The 17,035-nt window shown below is 43.4% G+C and overlaps 1 protein-coding gene across 1 annotated transcript in view; it reads right to left on the bottom strand.

Annotated features, from left to right (window-relative positions):
• The window catches only part of KIF5C (kinesin family member 5C), a 145,774-nt gene extending 136,967 nt beyond the window's left edge, over positions 1-8,807 (bottom strand). Inside the window, exon 1 of the mRNA XM_010950260.3 lies at positions 8,159-8,807. Coding sequence (XP_010948562.1) covers positions 8,159-8,284 — 126 coding nt within the window. The 5' untranslated portion in view covers positions 8,285-8,807. The remainder of the gene's footprint in view (positions 1-8,158) is intronic.
• Positions 8,808-17,035: the final 8,228 nt, after the last annotated feature.

The following is a 17,035-nucleotide window of genomic DNA, read 5'->3' as shown; positions in this document are numbered from 1 at the left end:
TCCTCTGAGCCCTCTTCTCCACCGAGCCTTGACCTTAGACTTCCACATCTGTCCTTGAAGAGTCCAGTTTTAGCAAGAATCCTCCACCTTCAATATCTTATCACCCTCGAGACATCCATAGCTGATCTTAATACCTTGAATATCTGACTGCCTTCAGCAAGAATCTTCTTAGGCTGGTTTAGCAAGAAGTTCCCCAACCTTTCGTGTCTCTCCTTAGTGACTGTCCATCCACCTACCTGACCTGCTTGAACCTGTACTTGAAATTGAGCCTGATTTCTCTCTCCTGTGACCACAGTATTAACATCTATCACAATCGTCTGTCTTCCTATTTTTAGAAGTGTCAGAATAATTTTTTCTTAACATAACCTGAGGGCACCAGGGAACCTGTGAAGGGTCTTATGCTTTCTTATGATTAGTCAGTCTGACAAGAGTACAGACAAGTAACCACTGTGGGTCTTATAACAGGGTACATTTTCTGAACACCCGCTATATTCCAGGTACTTGGCACTCTTACACTCATGAGCACGTGTAAACATCAGAGGGACCCTAGAGGGTGGAGAGTGTTATTGTCCCTATTTCACAGGCCAGGAAATTGAACCTTAGTGTGGCTTAGCATGTTCTCCAAGTTCATAAAGCTAAGAAGTCACAAAGCTGGGAACTGGTCCTGGGCTGTCTGAGGCACATCCAAGTTTGGTGCTGGGGAAACTATGATAAATCTAAAAGTCTCTCAAGCTCAGCAACATTTGCAAATAACCACAAACTCAACACCTCGGTTCCTACTAAAAGGGACTTGGCTGATGTGCAGCAAACGGGTTAAGGGAGGAGCCTTCTCAGCCACAAAAACAGGACTTTATGGAAAACCTGAGAGAAGCAAGGTGAAATCGGATCTGTCAGGGAGCTTTTTTTTTTTTCAACTCAAGAGAAACCATTAGGGAGTAGGCAGCTTTGCTTGTTTAATAAGTAGACACAGGTGAGAAATCTGAGGTAGGGACTAAAGGGGACCCAAAGGTGGGGGAGGTTTCTATACTGCATGGAGGAGAAGAGCCAAAGATGCAAAAACGCTGTCGTTAAACAGGGGAGCTGGGCCAGACAAGCACAGGTGGAGGCAGAGGGAAATCCCCAGTGATGCCCAAGTTATTTAAGGAAATGCAGAAATTGGCATTTAGGGAGATTTGATTCCAGACAGGGAACAGGGGAAGACAGAACTGTCAATCAAGATACACTTACTAAGCACTAGAAAATGACAGTAAAAAGGACTAAGATGCTTAAAAAAAAAAACAACCCAGCCCAGCTCCTGCTTCTGAGAAGCTTGTAATTTACATGGGGAGGGAACACACATGCACGCACGCACACAAGCACACACACATATGTGATCACTGCAGATAAAAGGAACAGCTGATATCGCCTATAAGTAAACAGAACCTGAGATCTGCCTTCCAGATGGTTAGGAATTCCACACATAAGATGAAAAGAGGCTATTCCAGTGGAGAATGTGGTGAACAAATGCCCAAGAAATGAGGATGCAAACAAAGTTTTCAGGGACAAGCCAGAGTAAAGGGCAGTCATCTTGGGGGGCAGGGCTAATTCTGAATATGATGAAAATTACAAGGGGAATAGGAAACGTAGGAGATCGTTAGCATTTTTTGAGCATTTTCTCTACATCGAATGCTGTCTCAACCACTTCATTTGATTTCATCCCAACAACCCTGTTAGAGAATTATCTCCACTTTAAATAAGACCGAGGCCCAGAAAAGCAAAGGAATGGAGAAAAGCCCCACAGTGAGCGAGTGAATCCAAACTCAATTCTGACTCTCCCTACTGCTTCTACCAACCCTGCTCCTTCACGTAGCACCAACAGTGTGCTCATCACCACCAGGAATGGCTTCCTGTGACATATGCTAGGTTATAGCTACTGTCTTGTGTTCACTCATTCCAGGGTTTCAGAGGCTAGGTTTACAGGGAACTGCTAATTTATTTTCAGGTGATGTAAACAGCTCTGAATTTAGGGCACAGGGGAATGAAAGACTGACGTACCTCAGCACCACTAAACACCACAGTCAGTCTTCACTTAGACACAATGACTGAATAAACTCTTTAAAACTCTGGCTTAAAATGTCACTACTTTCAGGTGGGACACAAAATGGTACAATCACTTTGGAAAACTGTTTGGCAGTTTCTTAAATAAACAGTTATGAGAAGATCTAGCAATCCCACTCATGGGTATTTGTCCAAGAGAAATAAAAATTTGTACTTACACAACAACCTATATGCAAAGGTTTACAGCAGCTTTATTCATAATCATCCCAGACTGGAAACAACCCAAATGTCCTTCAACAGGTGAATGGATAAACAAACTGTGGTATATTCATATAAAGGAATACACTAAGCAATAAAAAGGAATGAACTATTGGTACAGGCAACAACAACATAAATCTCAAAGGATTACTAAGTAAAAGAACCCAGGCTCAGAAAGACACAATTTATGATTCCATTTTTATGACAATCTGAAAAGGCAAAATTATAGAGAGGAAGAACAGGTAAGTGGTTGCTGGAGGTTAAGAGAGATGAAACTGTTGGTGGTATGTGGTAGGCAGAATAACGGCCCCAAAAGATGTCCATACTCTAATCCCTGCTACCTGTGAATATGTGACTGTTACCAAGGTAAAAGGAGCTTTGCAGATGGAATTAAGGTTGCTAATCAGCTGACCTTAAAATAGGGAGATTATCCCAGATTACCTGGGTGGGTTCACTATACTCACATGGGCCCTTAAACATGGAAGAGGGAGGCAGAGGAGTCAGTGAGAGAGAGGTGCTGTGGAAGAAGAGACAGGAGAAATTTGAAGCATGAGATGGGATCCACCCACTACTGGCTCTTAAGGTGGAGGAAGGGGGCCATGTGGCTAGGACCTGAGCATGGCCTCCAGAAGTGAGAACAGCACAGCCTGACAGCTAGCAAGGAAAGGGGAACCTCAGTCCTACAACCATAGGAACTGAATTCTGCCAACAACCTGAATAAGCAAAGAAATAGAGTTTCCCCTAGACCCTCCAGAAAAGAACATAGCGCTGCCAACACCTTGCTCTGGACCTTGTGAGGCTCTAAACAGAGAAATCAGCTGAATTGATGTACTTCTACCAATTGGGGGGGGGGGGGGAAGCACAATGTGAAAGTTGAGAATTATGTTTTATTTGGGGCATCACTGAGGACTATAGCCTGGGATGGCAGCCTCTCAGACGGCTCTGAGGGCCTATCCAAAGGGGTAAGGGTGGAGCCAGAAGCTTTTACTGGGAAAAAAAAAACAAAAACAAACATGTATTTGAACATCAAAAGATTACTGCTAAACACAAGAAACAGACACCTCAAGTTAATGATTTTGGTACTTTTCTATGTATGGGAAGAAGAGAGTCTGGGCTTATCGAAATCATTCCTCTGACATACATCTTAACTATCTAGGGCCTATATCCTGCTTTCTCCATCCTGAATTCCCCTCGGAGCGCACCATCAGGGGCAGCTGCAGTGATTGATGGCTTTATGGTCACAATATCCTTTGTTTATAGAAATGGCAGGAGACATTCTTTGTCCACAGGACCTATGGAAATTGTATGATAATAAACTTGTATAGTTTTAAGGCTTTAAATTTGTGGTAATTTGTTCCAGCAGGAACAGAAAACTAATACAGCACAGCTACACAACTCTATGTATTTTTCAAACCCCCTACAATAGAACTATACACCCCAAAAAAGTGATTTGACTCTGTGTAAATTTTAAAAGAAAACATGCTTGCTTTTAAAGACCATTACTATGGACAAAAAGAAAAGTTATAGCCATATTTCTTCATGTCTTCAGCCCATAATCTCCACAACCATAACTCAGGCTTGGAATTTGATCTCTGTCCTGGCCCCTGCCTTCCCCCAACCCCATCCGCTGCCCAGAACTAATCTGAGTTCCTACAGGCGGAGGCCACTTTCAACACCAGTGACCGGCTCAGGGTTTGCGGCTGGTGTTTCACTTTGACTTTCAAACCAGTCAAAACTTACATTGCCACAGAGGGGAAGCACCCATGGTTAACAAGACCTGCTTTCCCAGGATGGTAAACAAACTGAAATGTGACAGTCCATTTCGAAGAACCTTACTGAGAACTCTCCAAGACGGAGTTCCATCAATACAGATGCATCAAAACCGATCAGCAGAGCTCAAAGTAATGGATGACTCACCCAGATTTTTAGCAGCTAATGGAGGAGGATTCTGAGAAATGCTGTAAATCCAATATTTTTCTCTGAAGAATTAATGTGGGGTCCCCCACCCACACCCTCCGCTTCCAGCTCACCACCAGCGTCATTATCTCTCCTAATTTTTAACAAAGCCAAATACAGTTCTTTCCCAATTTTCTTATAACACTGAAGTATAGTATATGCTTTCTTACCAGGCCTGCTCAAAGGAATAGCACATCTCTTTTAAATTGTTTTTTAACTACTCCACACAGCCTACAGGCAATTAAAAGTCCAGTTAAATATACCAAAGACTTTCTAGACTCAACAAACAGGTCAATAAATATTAAATGCCTTCTATGGGCAAGGCCCTGGGAAGTGCAAAGAAGCAAAAAATGGATGGGCCTTGTCTCTACACATGGCTTACAATGTCATTAGACATACGATCAAAATTAATAATAATCTAAGGCAAAAAAAAATTACGAGATCATATACAAAATAAATGCTACAGGAGTTCATAGTGGGGAGAGACTGTGGCTGGGGCAGTCAGGGAAAGAAAGTTCTGCACAGGAGCTGAAAAAAAAATGCAAGAATGGTAGAATAATCCCTCCAAGACAGGTCATTTTCTTAAAAAGAGAACTCTAGAAATTCTACCTGCAAAATCTCCCCCTTACCATACATCTCCATAAGAACTGAACAATATTGTGAAGGAAAACAATGACCCCAGTTTCAAAAACAAAAAGAATTTCTGGGATTCCGAGTTTGGGCTCACAACTAACGGCACAGAAATTTATTCTTCACTTGTCTCTGTTGTGAGTGAAGGGGACTGACATTTGTAGATGGCTCTAGGCTTCTTTGGTCATCCCCACAATCTGCACCCCTGCAAGCGAGGAAGGGAGTGCTAAGGCAGTCTCCACTGCCACCTGCCCTCCACCACGTGGGCTGGTTCCAACTGAATTCACTTGGGAACCATTCTACCCAGTGTACAAAGCATGATACAGGTTGCCAGAACTGTCACTTCCTTTAGTTACACATTATTAATGAGGAATGGAAAGGGTCCCAGCACATGCCAACCCAAGTTCCAACACCCTTCAGCATCTGACAGTCTTCTGTTCTGTGCCACACTCACCAAAAGATGTGGAAAAGAATATTCAGAGCAGCTCTGTCCATATTAGCCCTAAAGTGGAATCTACCCAAACAGTTCACTGGATAAACAAACTGTGGTACATTCACACAATGAGATACTACAAAACAAGCAGGATGAACAAACTGCAGTTTCACGCCACAACATGGATGAATCTGACAAGCACAATGTCGAGCACAAGAACTCACACACAAAAGTGAACACACTGAATGGTTTTATGTATATAAAGCTTAAAAAAAAAAAAAAAGACAACTAATCTATGGCATTAGAAGCCAGAATAGTAGTTACCCTGAGGCAGAAGGAGTTACTGAATGGGAGGGACACTAGGGGGACTTCAGGGGTCCTGAAAATGTCTGTGTCTTAGTCTAAGAAGTGGTTATAAGGGAGTGTTTACTTTATAAAAAATCATCAAGCTGTACACGTATGAAAACACTTTTCTATATGAATGCTTTATAGCAACAAAAATGTACCTTAAAGAGAGCTGAAAACTGTTACATTAAACGATTATAGTAAGAAGACCCAAATTTTCAGTTAACAGTTGAAGAGCTGTTGAAGAATATACATGAAGACATGTATATTCACATCCACAATCTTTTGTTTGATATACTTATTTTATATGGTAACTTTGTTTTATTCAATCAATAACATATGTGCATGTAGATGGGAAATAAAGTAGTGTCATAAAATTAAAGGATAACCCTAAAATTAAGGATCTCTGCTTTGCACACAGATCAGAAGGGATGACTTATTACTCTACTTCATTAGTCCTGGGATACCACTCTTAGAAGAGGGAGAAAGAGAAGGAGGAAGAAGAGGAGAAAGAAAAAGGAAGAACGAGGAGAAGAAGAGAAAGAAGTAGTAACTTTAGTTTTTCTTTAAAACCTCTGAAAAAATATAGCATCACCAGAACATGTTCTAGTGCTGCACATTTGTAAAACATTGTTACAAGACAAGGGGCAGGGACTAGATGTCCCCAGTAACTCCCACTCTATCTAAAACCACAGCCTGGCTTAGGACATAGCAAATCAGACTGTAGGCTGATTTTAGCTTAGAAGTGTAACCCAACAAGCTACTATCTGCCCCATGTACTGGCCATAGATATGTCACTATCCTGTGTCCACCATTAACTATGGAATTTTCCTCCTCATCAATAATTGTAGCATACATCTTTTCTTCGACTTAATACTAAGCAGAGAGAAAATCCCTCTTTCCTGCCCTCTTAGGTCAGCTCTCAGGATGACCGGCCATCCACATAGCATTTGGAGGTCAGGGTTTCCTGATGACTGTGAAAATGGGGAGAAGAGGTCGTCCATCAAGAGGAGCTGCATTTCTTAGGAAGGTACAAGATGAAGCCCCGAGGCCAGAGCCTTGCCTGGGTTCCCCTGGGGTGGAGAGCACCTGCCTACTGGTTCAGCTAGAACCTGCTAGTCCCCAGGGCCCTTCTCAGGGACTGCGGCACAACCTTGGGGAAGATGCTTTGGCCGGCAAATGTCGGCCTCTGGTGCATGAGAAAGGCCAGGCTGACTCCGGCAGACACCCTAGGTAAATTGTCACCTGTCAATCACTTGACCTAAATACACCAGCCACTGGGGGAAATGGCAGGGAGGGGGTTAGTCGGAGCATGCTCAGTAATAGGGATGACATCACTTAATCAATGCTGAGGCCGGGAAGGCTGCATCAGCAGCCTCGAGCAGGCTGCCAGGAACGTGTCAGCGGGGATCGGGAGGCTCCCATTAACTCGGTCCCTCCCCACGCGGCTCGCATACAAAGAGGGCACCATCAGCTACACACGCTGGGGAAAGCTGAGGGGGAAGGGCGCGGGAAAAAAGGCTGGCTTTTTTCGTTTGACATATTTCTTTAAGAACTAAAAACCAATGGTATTCCCTCCCCCCACCAGCAGCTCCGCCGCAGAAAGCGAGCCAAGTCTGGGGAGGGGAAAGGGGTAAGGAATGTGACAAGGAGATCAAGAGGGAGGGGGAGCCCCAGCCACACAAAGTAACTTCTTTGGGCACAGAGGCTATTTGGCTGAGCTCGGGGCCCCCAGCCCCACACATGTGGGCTCACAGCCTCCTCTCCACCCAGCGCGAAGCACATCCGCGAAGAGGCTCTGCGGACACCAGGTGGGGGTCGCCCCATTGGGGAGGAGTCAGCCCTGAGGTCCAAGGAGGGCAGCCTGGGTTGAGAGGAAGCAGGAGGAGGCATACGAGGCCTCCCGGGGACACCGAGGCCACTAGCGTCCCCCCAACCCCCGCCGCCCGCGCACAGCAAGGTGAAACGCCGCGGGAAGCCCTTTCTACACCGCGGTGGGAGCTCTGGGCCGAGGCTACTATTTTTCCAGTACCTTTTTTCCTTCTTCTTTTGCCAAGATTGGGAGAAGAAGAGGCAAAGTGTTCGATAAATCGAACCGATGCCTGGAATCATTTGTGGGTTACAGAGCTCATAGTTCAAGGGGCGCCTGGGCTTGAGGGTAACCCAAACACACTACCCACGCGGCGTGGCCAGGGCGGGGAACAATAGGCCCTCCCGGGCCCCCACCCCAATAACAATGGCGGCGCCGAACCCTTCCTCGCCCCCCACCCCCACCCCCGCTGCCAGGGGCCCTCCCCGCGGCCCCCAGGAGACCCTCCACCCGCCCGTGAGGGAATTACAGGGTGGGAGGGAGGGGGTTTCTCGACAAGTTCACCCTAGAGGGCTGCCCCGAGGGGCTGTCCGAAGGGGCAGCCTGAGCATTTCTGCCGGGTCTGGGGCGTTGAGGGGCCGGGCTGCGGCGCGGGGCAGCAGGGGAGGCCAGACATCCCAGCCACTTACCCCGATCACCACGGTCTCATCGCCTTTAAATTTGGGGATGAATTTGTCCCCGCGGAGGATCTCTGCTTCGTTGAGTGGCCGGAACCGGCACATCACTTTGATGCTGCATTCGGCTGGATCCGCCATCTCGGCCGGCGGCAGGGAGGGGGCGCGGGGATGGGTGGGGGGCCGGGCTTCGGCACAAAGAGGGAAGTGGTCGAGAACCGCACCGCCCGCCCGCAACGAGGCCACCTCCTGCCGCCTCGGACGAAGCTTCTCAGCAGGTCATCGCGAACTCCGCGGGGTGGGCTGCTACGGCCCCTCAAAGACCGAGTAGGTGGGCAGTCTATCAGCCTTCGACCCAGCCGGCTGTAAACCTGCCTGCCCTGGCCCTGCCCTGGCCCTGCGCTGCGTCCCAGGCCCACCTGCCCGCGACCACGAGGCGGGCAGACGAGGCGATGCGCAGGGAGGGAGCCTCTCCCGGCTCAGACCTCCCGGGCTCCTGCGAGCTCAGCCATCCTGCATCAGCACCAGCGAGCTGGGCCACCTCCCGGTCCCGCCCCTTCGCCCTGCCCTCCCCGGCCCGCCTCGGGACGGTGACGTCACTGCGGAGCTCTGCCCCGCCCTTGCCCGGGCTCCGCGAGCCGAGCATACTGGGACTTGTAGTCAACGCACCTGCACGTTTCGGGGACAGCGGTGGTGCCCTGGGTGCCACCTCCGAGAACCTGCAGGTCAAGGCTGGCTGGCCAAGTCAAGAGCAGGATGGATGTCATATCCACTATGCCCCGTTAAAATCTCTATAAATAACCAGGTCTGTATCATCTCCTTACATCTTTTCATGATCCCAAAGGAGAATCCCCTCTTAAGACGGTGTCCAACCAGTGATGGAACATTTTTTCTGTGCTCAACAGTTTTTAAGGGTTGTGAAGAGATGGGTGGGGGGATGATATTTGCATGACTATTTGAAGCCAGTAATTCCTTAAAAATGCTTGTACGTAGGTAGCAGTTCATACATATTTGGAGTTAGGGACTCCTTTAATAATTGTTGGAAGTTAGGGATCTTTTCCATAACAAAAAGCAAAGACAAATAAACCTTTGCACACCTACAAATTTTTCATGCGATTTCAGAGGGTTTGGGGACAATTGAAGCCTGCTTGTAACTCCCAGGTTAAGAACCTCTTAATCACTGCTAACTATAGTACAGTTTACAAAACCTCTGCCTAATGCCTAATTTTAATCCTGTAGCATAAACAGAATATATGCAGAATCAAGTCCAAAGGAGTCTGCAAAATACATCCAGGTCCCATGAGCAGATTTCTGCCTACTTATTGGCCTCATCTCTGGGGCTTCTTGTCTTGATGTTTACACTCTGACAAACACCAAACTACCTGTAGCTTCCTCCATTGAAATTCACTTCTTGCTCTGCCTGCTTCCGATACTTTGTTTAAGCATTTACTCTCCTGGAGTCTCGCATCCATGCCTCTTCCTAAGTATGTATATTAGGGCTCCTACTGTGGAAAGTGATAGAAACCCAACTGGAGCCACTGAGGCAAAAGGAGCACTTATCAGAAGAATACAGATTGATGTTGCTTATTAAAGAAATGATTAAAAATCAAGCCAGGGAATAGGCAAGCTACCAAGACTCTACCTCTGGTCTCTGTTCTCTCCTTGTATTGGTCTCACTCTTTCTCTCTCTAGATCATTCCTCCAAAAGTCAAGAAACCCAGCTGTCAACAGTTCCTGGGGTTCATTCTTCAATTTCTACCATTAGGTAAGGATAGATGTTTGTTTTGAGATTTAGTTTAAAAATAACCTAGGGAAAGTCTATGATTGGCCTGGAATTGTGTTCACATCTACCCCTAGACTACTCAATCAGAGTCAAGGACTTTGTAAGATCATGCAGGAATCCCATGGTGGGAAGTTTCCCAAAAGAAGAGGGAGGTCAGTCTCAAAAGAAGAGGGTGGGGCAGGGATGGCAGAATAATTAGATATCCACTCTTCCTTTCCAGTACTACGTTTTCCTCCAAGACTCAGCTCAACCTTCCCTCCTTGGAAAGCCTTCTCTGACTCACTAAATACCGGCAGAGAGTAGGTGATCCTCTTTGTTGTCCTCATAATCTCCTGTGTTCATCTCCATCTCTGCAATGCACGGACAATGATATCTGCCTCATCTTTATGTCTCTAGCACTTAGCACACAATAAGCAGCATACTGAGCAAGGAATCCAGCCTAGGAGGAAGCTCTACTAGGGTGAAAATCCCAGCTCTGCCATTTACTGGATGTGGGACCCATGGGAAGGTGTTTAATTTCCTTAAGACTGTTTCCTCATCTCTATCATTGGAATAATATCATCTCATAGAGTTTTTGAGGGATTTAGAAGAAATAATGCTTTTAAAACATCTAGCATGGTGCCTGACACATATATGGTATAAACCTTTGAAAGTTAGATATTATCATTATAATTATTATTATTAGGTAGTGAACAAATGATGGTAAAACATGTAATTTATTTAATTAATTTTAGGAACACATCTGTTGCTTAAATGTAGTGTACCTGGGAATACAGGTTCTCTGTCTAGCTGAGAAGACAGATCTACAGAAATCAACTTTTGTAAACTATTGTGAGTAGTACCAATTTGACTTCCTGTCCTCAGATACAGTGAAACTAGGTTTTAAAAGGCCCAAATGCCACATTTTCATCTGTTTTCACCTTAGTAGTTCTCAGGCTCCTACCGTCTTCAGTGGTCAACTTTACAATATACCGGAGAGGGCAGTCAAATCCCCAGTGTCCCTGAGCCTGCGAGAGGATCCCAGAACCTCACACATACCAGTTTGTCTGAGACGATCAGAATGTGGTTAACCTGGGGTGGGGAGAGGCCTGACTGTCTGTCCCTGGCTTCACTCTTCATTTATTCATCCACCTATCCATCCATCAATGCTTAACTGAACAAGTGACATTTGTGACCACTATATATATTTAGGTTTATTAAGTGAACTCAAGGGGGCAAATATAGGACCCCCACTTGAGAGAAAATTGTAAAATAAGTCATTACTCACAGGTATCTTAGAAACAAGTCAGTATAGAGAGTAGAGTGCCCAGTGGTGACTGAGAGGGCTGATCTAGCAGATGGGTGAGGTAGCATTCAAAAGGGTTAAAGAGACACCAAAGCACAGACAACAAAAGAGAAAATAGATAAACTGAACAACATCAAAATGATACTTTTAAGCATCAAAGGATACTATCAACAGAGTGAAACGGCAACTCACAGAATGGGAGAAAATATTTGCAAGTCATATATCTGATAAGGGATTGATAGCCATAATATATAAAGAACTCCTATAAATCAACAATTTTTAAAATTTTGTTTTAAAAATGGGCAAAGGACCTGAGTAGACATTTCTTCAAAGAAGATATCCAAATGGCCAATAAGCACATGAAAAGATGCTCAAAATCACTAATCATTAGGGACATACAAATCAAAACCATAATGAGATACCACTTTACACCCATTAGGAAGGCTTTTCTAAAAGAAGGAAGGAAAGGAAGGAAAGGAAAGGAAAGGAAGGAAGCAAGCAAGCAAGCAAGCAAGCTATGAGGAAGATGCAGAAAAAATTGAAACTTCTACACTGTTGGTGGGAATGTAAAATGGTGCAGCTGCATGGAAAATAGTACTGTAATTCCTCAAAAAATTAAAAATTGAACTACCATATGATCCAGAAATTCCACTTCTGGGTACATACCTCAAAAAATTGAAATCAGGGGCTCAAATAGATATTTGTACATTCAAGTTCATAGCAACATTATTCTCAATAGCTGAAACATGGAAGCAACCCAAGTGTCCAAGTCATCTACGGGGAATGGATAAACAAAATGTGGTACATACATACAATGGAATATTATTCAGCCTAAAAAGAAAGGAAATTCCTACACATGCTACAACATATATGAACCTTGGGGACATTAAATGAAATAAGCCAGACACAAGAGGAAAAATACTGTGTCAGTTCTACCTATAGGAGGTACTTACAGTAATCAAATTCATAAAGACAATAGAATGCTGGTTGCTGGGAGCTTGGAGGTGGGGGGAGAATCAAGAGTTATTAATGGGTATGGAGTTGTAGTTTGGAAAGATGAAAAATGGTAATGATGATTGCATAACAATGTACTTAATACCACTGAACTGTACACTAAAAATGATTAAAATAGTAAATCTTATGCTATAAAATATAATACGAATTTTATTTATTGTGATATAGTTTACCATAATTTTTTAAAGAAATTTTTTGTTGGTGGGACTGTAAATTGGTGTAGCCACTATAAAAAAAAACAGTATGGAATTTCCTTAAAAAATTAAAACAAGAACTACCATATGATCCAGCAATTCCACCTCGGGGTGTTTATCCAAAGGAAATAAAATCCTTGTCTCAAAAAGATATTAGTACTCTCGTGTTTATTGTAGTATTATTTACAGTAGCCAAGACATGGAAACAACCTAAGTGTTCATCAGCAGACAAATTGATAAAGATGTGGTATATATACAATAAGATATTATTCAGCCATAAAAAAAGAAGGAAATCCTGCCATTTGCAACAACATGGAGATTGAGGGCATTCTGCTAAGTGAAATAAGTCAGACAGGGAAAGACAGATACTGTATGATCTTACTTACATATATATGGTATATATATGAAATATATATATGAAAAATAGATACATATCAGATTTGTGGTTATCAGATTCGGAGGGTAGGGGAGCAGTGAACTGGATAAAGGCGGTCAAAGGTACAAACTTTCAGTTATAAGGTATAAGTTCTGGAGATGTAATGTACAGCAAGGTGACTACAGTTAACAATACTGTATTGCATATTTGATATCGCTAAGAAAGTAAAGCTTAAAAGTTTTCATAACAGGAAGGAAAATTTTGTAACTACGCATAGTGAGGGATGTTAAGTAAACTTATTCTGGTAATCATTTCACAATATACATGTATCAAATCATTATGTTGTACACCTAAAACTAATACAATGTCATATGTAAATTATATCTCAATTTTCAAAAAAGATAAAAAAAAGTAGAATAGAACTACTAGGGGCTGATGGTTGAGGGAAACGGGGAGATGTCAGTCATGGAGCACAAACTTCCACTTACAAAATGATGTAATGTACAATATAGTGACTATAGTTAATATTGTACTACAAACTTGAAAGGTGCTGAGAGAATAAATTTAAAATGTTCTCACTACAAAAAGGAAATGGTAATTATGTGACATGATGCAGGTGTTAGCTAACATTATAGTGATAATCATTTTACAATATATAAGTGTATCAAATTAACAAGTTGTATACCTTAAACTTACACAATGTTTTTCATCAATCATATTGCAGTAAAGCTGGAGAAACAAACAAACACATTAATAATAAATTTTCACAGGGCTTGAGGAGTAAAAAGAGGAAGAGAGATGTTTGAGTCACTGGGGTTAATTCCGTGACATCCACTCCATCCCTCCCTACTGTGAAGCCAGAACACAGTATGGAGAATTGTCCCCAGCTACAGGGATGGGCCTGGGTTAGTCTCAGCCAAACATGATCATCCCATCCTCAGGGATAGGCAGGATGACACCAAGGAGATAAGAGGAAAAGATTGCCAAATTTTTGGAAAGAAATTCTATTTCCCAAACTTTCCGTCCCCAGTTAGAGGATAACATTCAACACCAATTGCTACTGAAACATCCTGTGACTGCACAGAGAACAAGGCTTAGGATGATGCCAAGCTGTGGACAACGGAACCAAGAGACCAAAAATCCTGGGTCTCTGATTACATGATCGAGTCACTGAGATTCAGCAACCCAAAGCCCACCTTACTCTAGACTTCTTTCTGGAGCCAGCAATCTTGCCTGTTCTTTAAATCAACTTTCTGTGACCTGCAGCTGAAAAGATATTAATTGATACTGGAAGATGTTGAGGGAGGAGAGCAACAGACACAGTCTGGAGGTCAGGTTAAGTTTACGTGTCCAGAACAGCAAGGAAACCTATGTGACCAAGTGAAATTAATAGAGATTACGTCAAGAGGCTAAGTGAAACAAGTCAGAGAAAGACAAATACCGTATGATCTCACTTATATGTGGAATCTTAGAAAAACAAACCAAACTTGTAGATACAGAGAACAGATTGGTGGTTGCCAGAGTGGGGGGCTGGGGGTGAAATGTGTGAAGGGGGTCAAAAGTTACAAACTTCTAGATATAAGATAAGTAAGTTCTGGAGATACAATGCATAGCCTGGTGTTACAGTTAACAATACCATATTGTATATTTGAAAGTTGCTAATAGAGTAAATCTTAAACGTTCTCATCACAAGAAAAACCCCTCTAACTATGTATGGGGACAGAGGTGAGTAAACTTATTGTGATCATTTCACAATATATACATATATCAAACTGTTATGCTGTACACATGAAACTAATACAATGCTGTATGTCAATTACATCTCATTTTTTAAAATGTATTTACTTTGAAAGAAAAGGAAATTGAACTTAGAAAGTCTTCCTGAACAGCTGTCTGCTCTCTGAGGCTGTCGGTCCCCCTGTTTTGGTACCTGAGCATTTGCTGCCTTTTAGTGACATCCCTATTGTTGTCAGTTTCTGTTCTCTAGTTCTTTCCTCTTCACAGTTTTTTCTTCATGTTAAATGTCTTGTGTGTATGTCCTGCTCCCTTATCTATGTTGTTGGGATCATGTATTATTTATGTGCTTGATAAGTAGTTTCTGGGTGATCAATCCATGTCCATCATGGTCATGACAATGTCAAGGACAAATGAATGAATACATTAACCTGGAAGTAATGGCGTTGCATGGTAGATGAAGCTTTGGGCTCAGGACCTACATTTTTCATTCATTTTACTGCTAACACATTCCGTGACTTTGGAAAATAATTCAACTTCTGTGAATGATTTTTTTTTACCCCATCTTTGGAAATGATGCCTAATGTATTATCTATTCTGGATAAATGAAAATTGAAAGAGAAATATGTGAGAAAACTGCTTAGAAAGAAAGCCTGGGAGAGGCTGTAACAAGATTAGGGGAATCACCCGTTCCAAGAACACATGAGAAGAAGAAAGAAAGATATATATTAACATGAAGTTAATTATTCCAAGGCTTGGCATAATGCCAAGCACAAAGTAGCAATTCAGTAAATGTCTTTCATGCGTTCATGCATCATTCACTCATTCATTCAACAAGTGTAAATTTCCTGTTGCAGCAACAAATCCCAGAGGGTCCCTGTAAATGAATCATCAGCTTCAGGGAATGATCAAATCCTACTGCCCGGATTTCTGCTCATGGTTAAGTTAAGAGGTGTGGCATGCTCTTCCAGGACAGCATCTACTCCACTCTCCTCCTTCCTGACCCAGCAAAGCCTTCCTGAAGCTGGAATTTATAGGTTCTTTGAGGATAGTTAATGAACTAAGGAATTCACCCACTAGTGCAGGGTAGGGGCCTCAAACCGACCACAAGCACCCCAGCCACAATTCCTTCTGACTCATCCACCAGCAACACTTCTCAGCCCTAAAACATCGTTGTTGAGATGAGACAGAAAATAAATAAGGAATTATCAGGATCATTCAGGCAACAATGAACACTCTCCCTTTGACTTGCTGGAGCCTGACAGAAATCAAAGCAGAAGCACGTGACTGCCCCACCCCTACTCCTCTTCTCTCCAGAGTGATCAGACTCACTTCCTGAGCACTCTGCTTCTCTCTTCAGCCCAGTCCTAGAGAGCTGTTTCTGTCCCAGTCTCTACTGCCACTAAGAAGTGTAAATGGAAGCAATTATCTGGATTGTTCAAGGGAAAAAAGCCTCAGAAATCCTTCTGCCTGAGTGATCCAGGTAATTGCTTCCATTTTCACGTCGGCTCCCCATCTTCTGCCCTCACTGGGATGGCCATTTAACTCCAGCTCTGGGGGCTGCAGTTTCCAGTGTGGGCTTAATCATTTCTGACGGCCTGAGCCCAGCTCCATTCCTATAAGTACAAAAAATACCTGGCCCTGATAAAGATTAAAAACCAAATGAAAGGGTGAAAACTGTTTTTTATACTCGTTTGTTTGCTTGCTTGTTTGTTTGTTTGTTTCAGGGGGAAATTAGATATTTATTTAGTGGAGATACTGGGAATTGAACCCAGGACCTTGTGCATACAAGGTCTGCACTCTACCACTGAGCTATATCCTCCCCCAAAAAACAGTTTTTTTAAAGTGGTGAAAAATCCCTTTAACGTTTGCAAAAATAATCTATTGTTATGGAATAGACAATCGGGGATGTCTTTTAAAAATTTGCACCTCAGTTCAAGATGTCCAGATAACCCAGCTCAGTGGGGAGGAAGCCGAGACCATCACCTCCTTTTAACATGATGTTAGCTGATCTGAAGGAGAAAGCCTGTTCTCTTCTAGGGGAGCTGACACATTGACAGAGATTTATTTTACTATTAAATAACAGAGATTAAATTTAGTATTAATTCTTTCAGAAAAAAATCCAGGGCTCTGGACGACTAAGATGGAGAACCACTGAGTCTGAGGAGGAAGAGGAGAGGAGAGAGGAAAGCCAAACTCTTGTGTCCTAGTGGTGGGGGTAGGGGTCACCGTGAGTGAGCACTGGCCAGCGGGGTACCAGGCTCCAGGCCGGGTTAGGAGCCGAGATGAAGGGGGTGAGGGGGATGGGAGCCCCTGCCCTTCTCCCAGCTGACTCAGTACAATCCCCGTGTAACCTGGGCGTCAACCATTCCCTCATCTTCCAGCAACTTTGTCTAAGTTCATCCCGGCCCCACTTGGAGACAGAATCCAACATTGTTCGTGCCTCTAGAAAGCCACTCTCAGGAAAACATTAGGAAGTAATGTAAACTTCACTAGAAATGTACCA

Source organism: Camelus bactrianus, chromosome 5, assembly GCF_048773025.1.
Source record: "Camelus bactrianus isolate YW-2024 breed Bactrian camel chromosome 5, ASM4877302v1, whole genome shotgun sequence".
In the NCBI taxonomy this organism is placed as follows: Eukaryota; Metazoa; Chordata; class Mammalia; order Artiodactyla; family Camelidae; genus Camelus; species Camelus bactrianus.
This window is presented reverse-complemented; position numbering and strand designations above follow the sequence as displayed.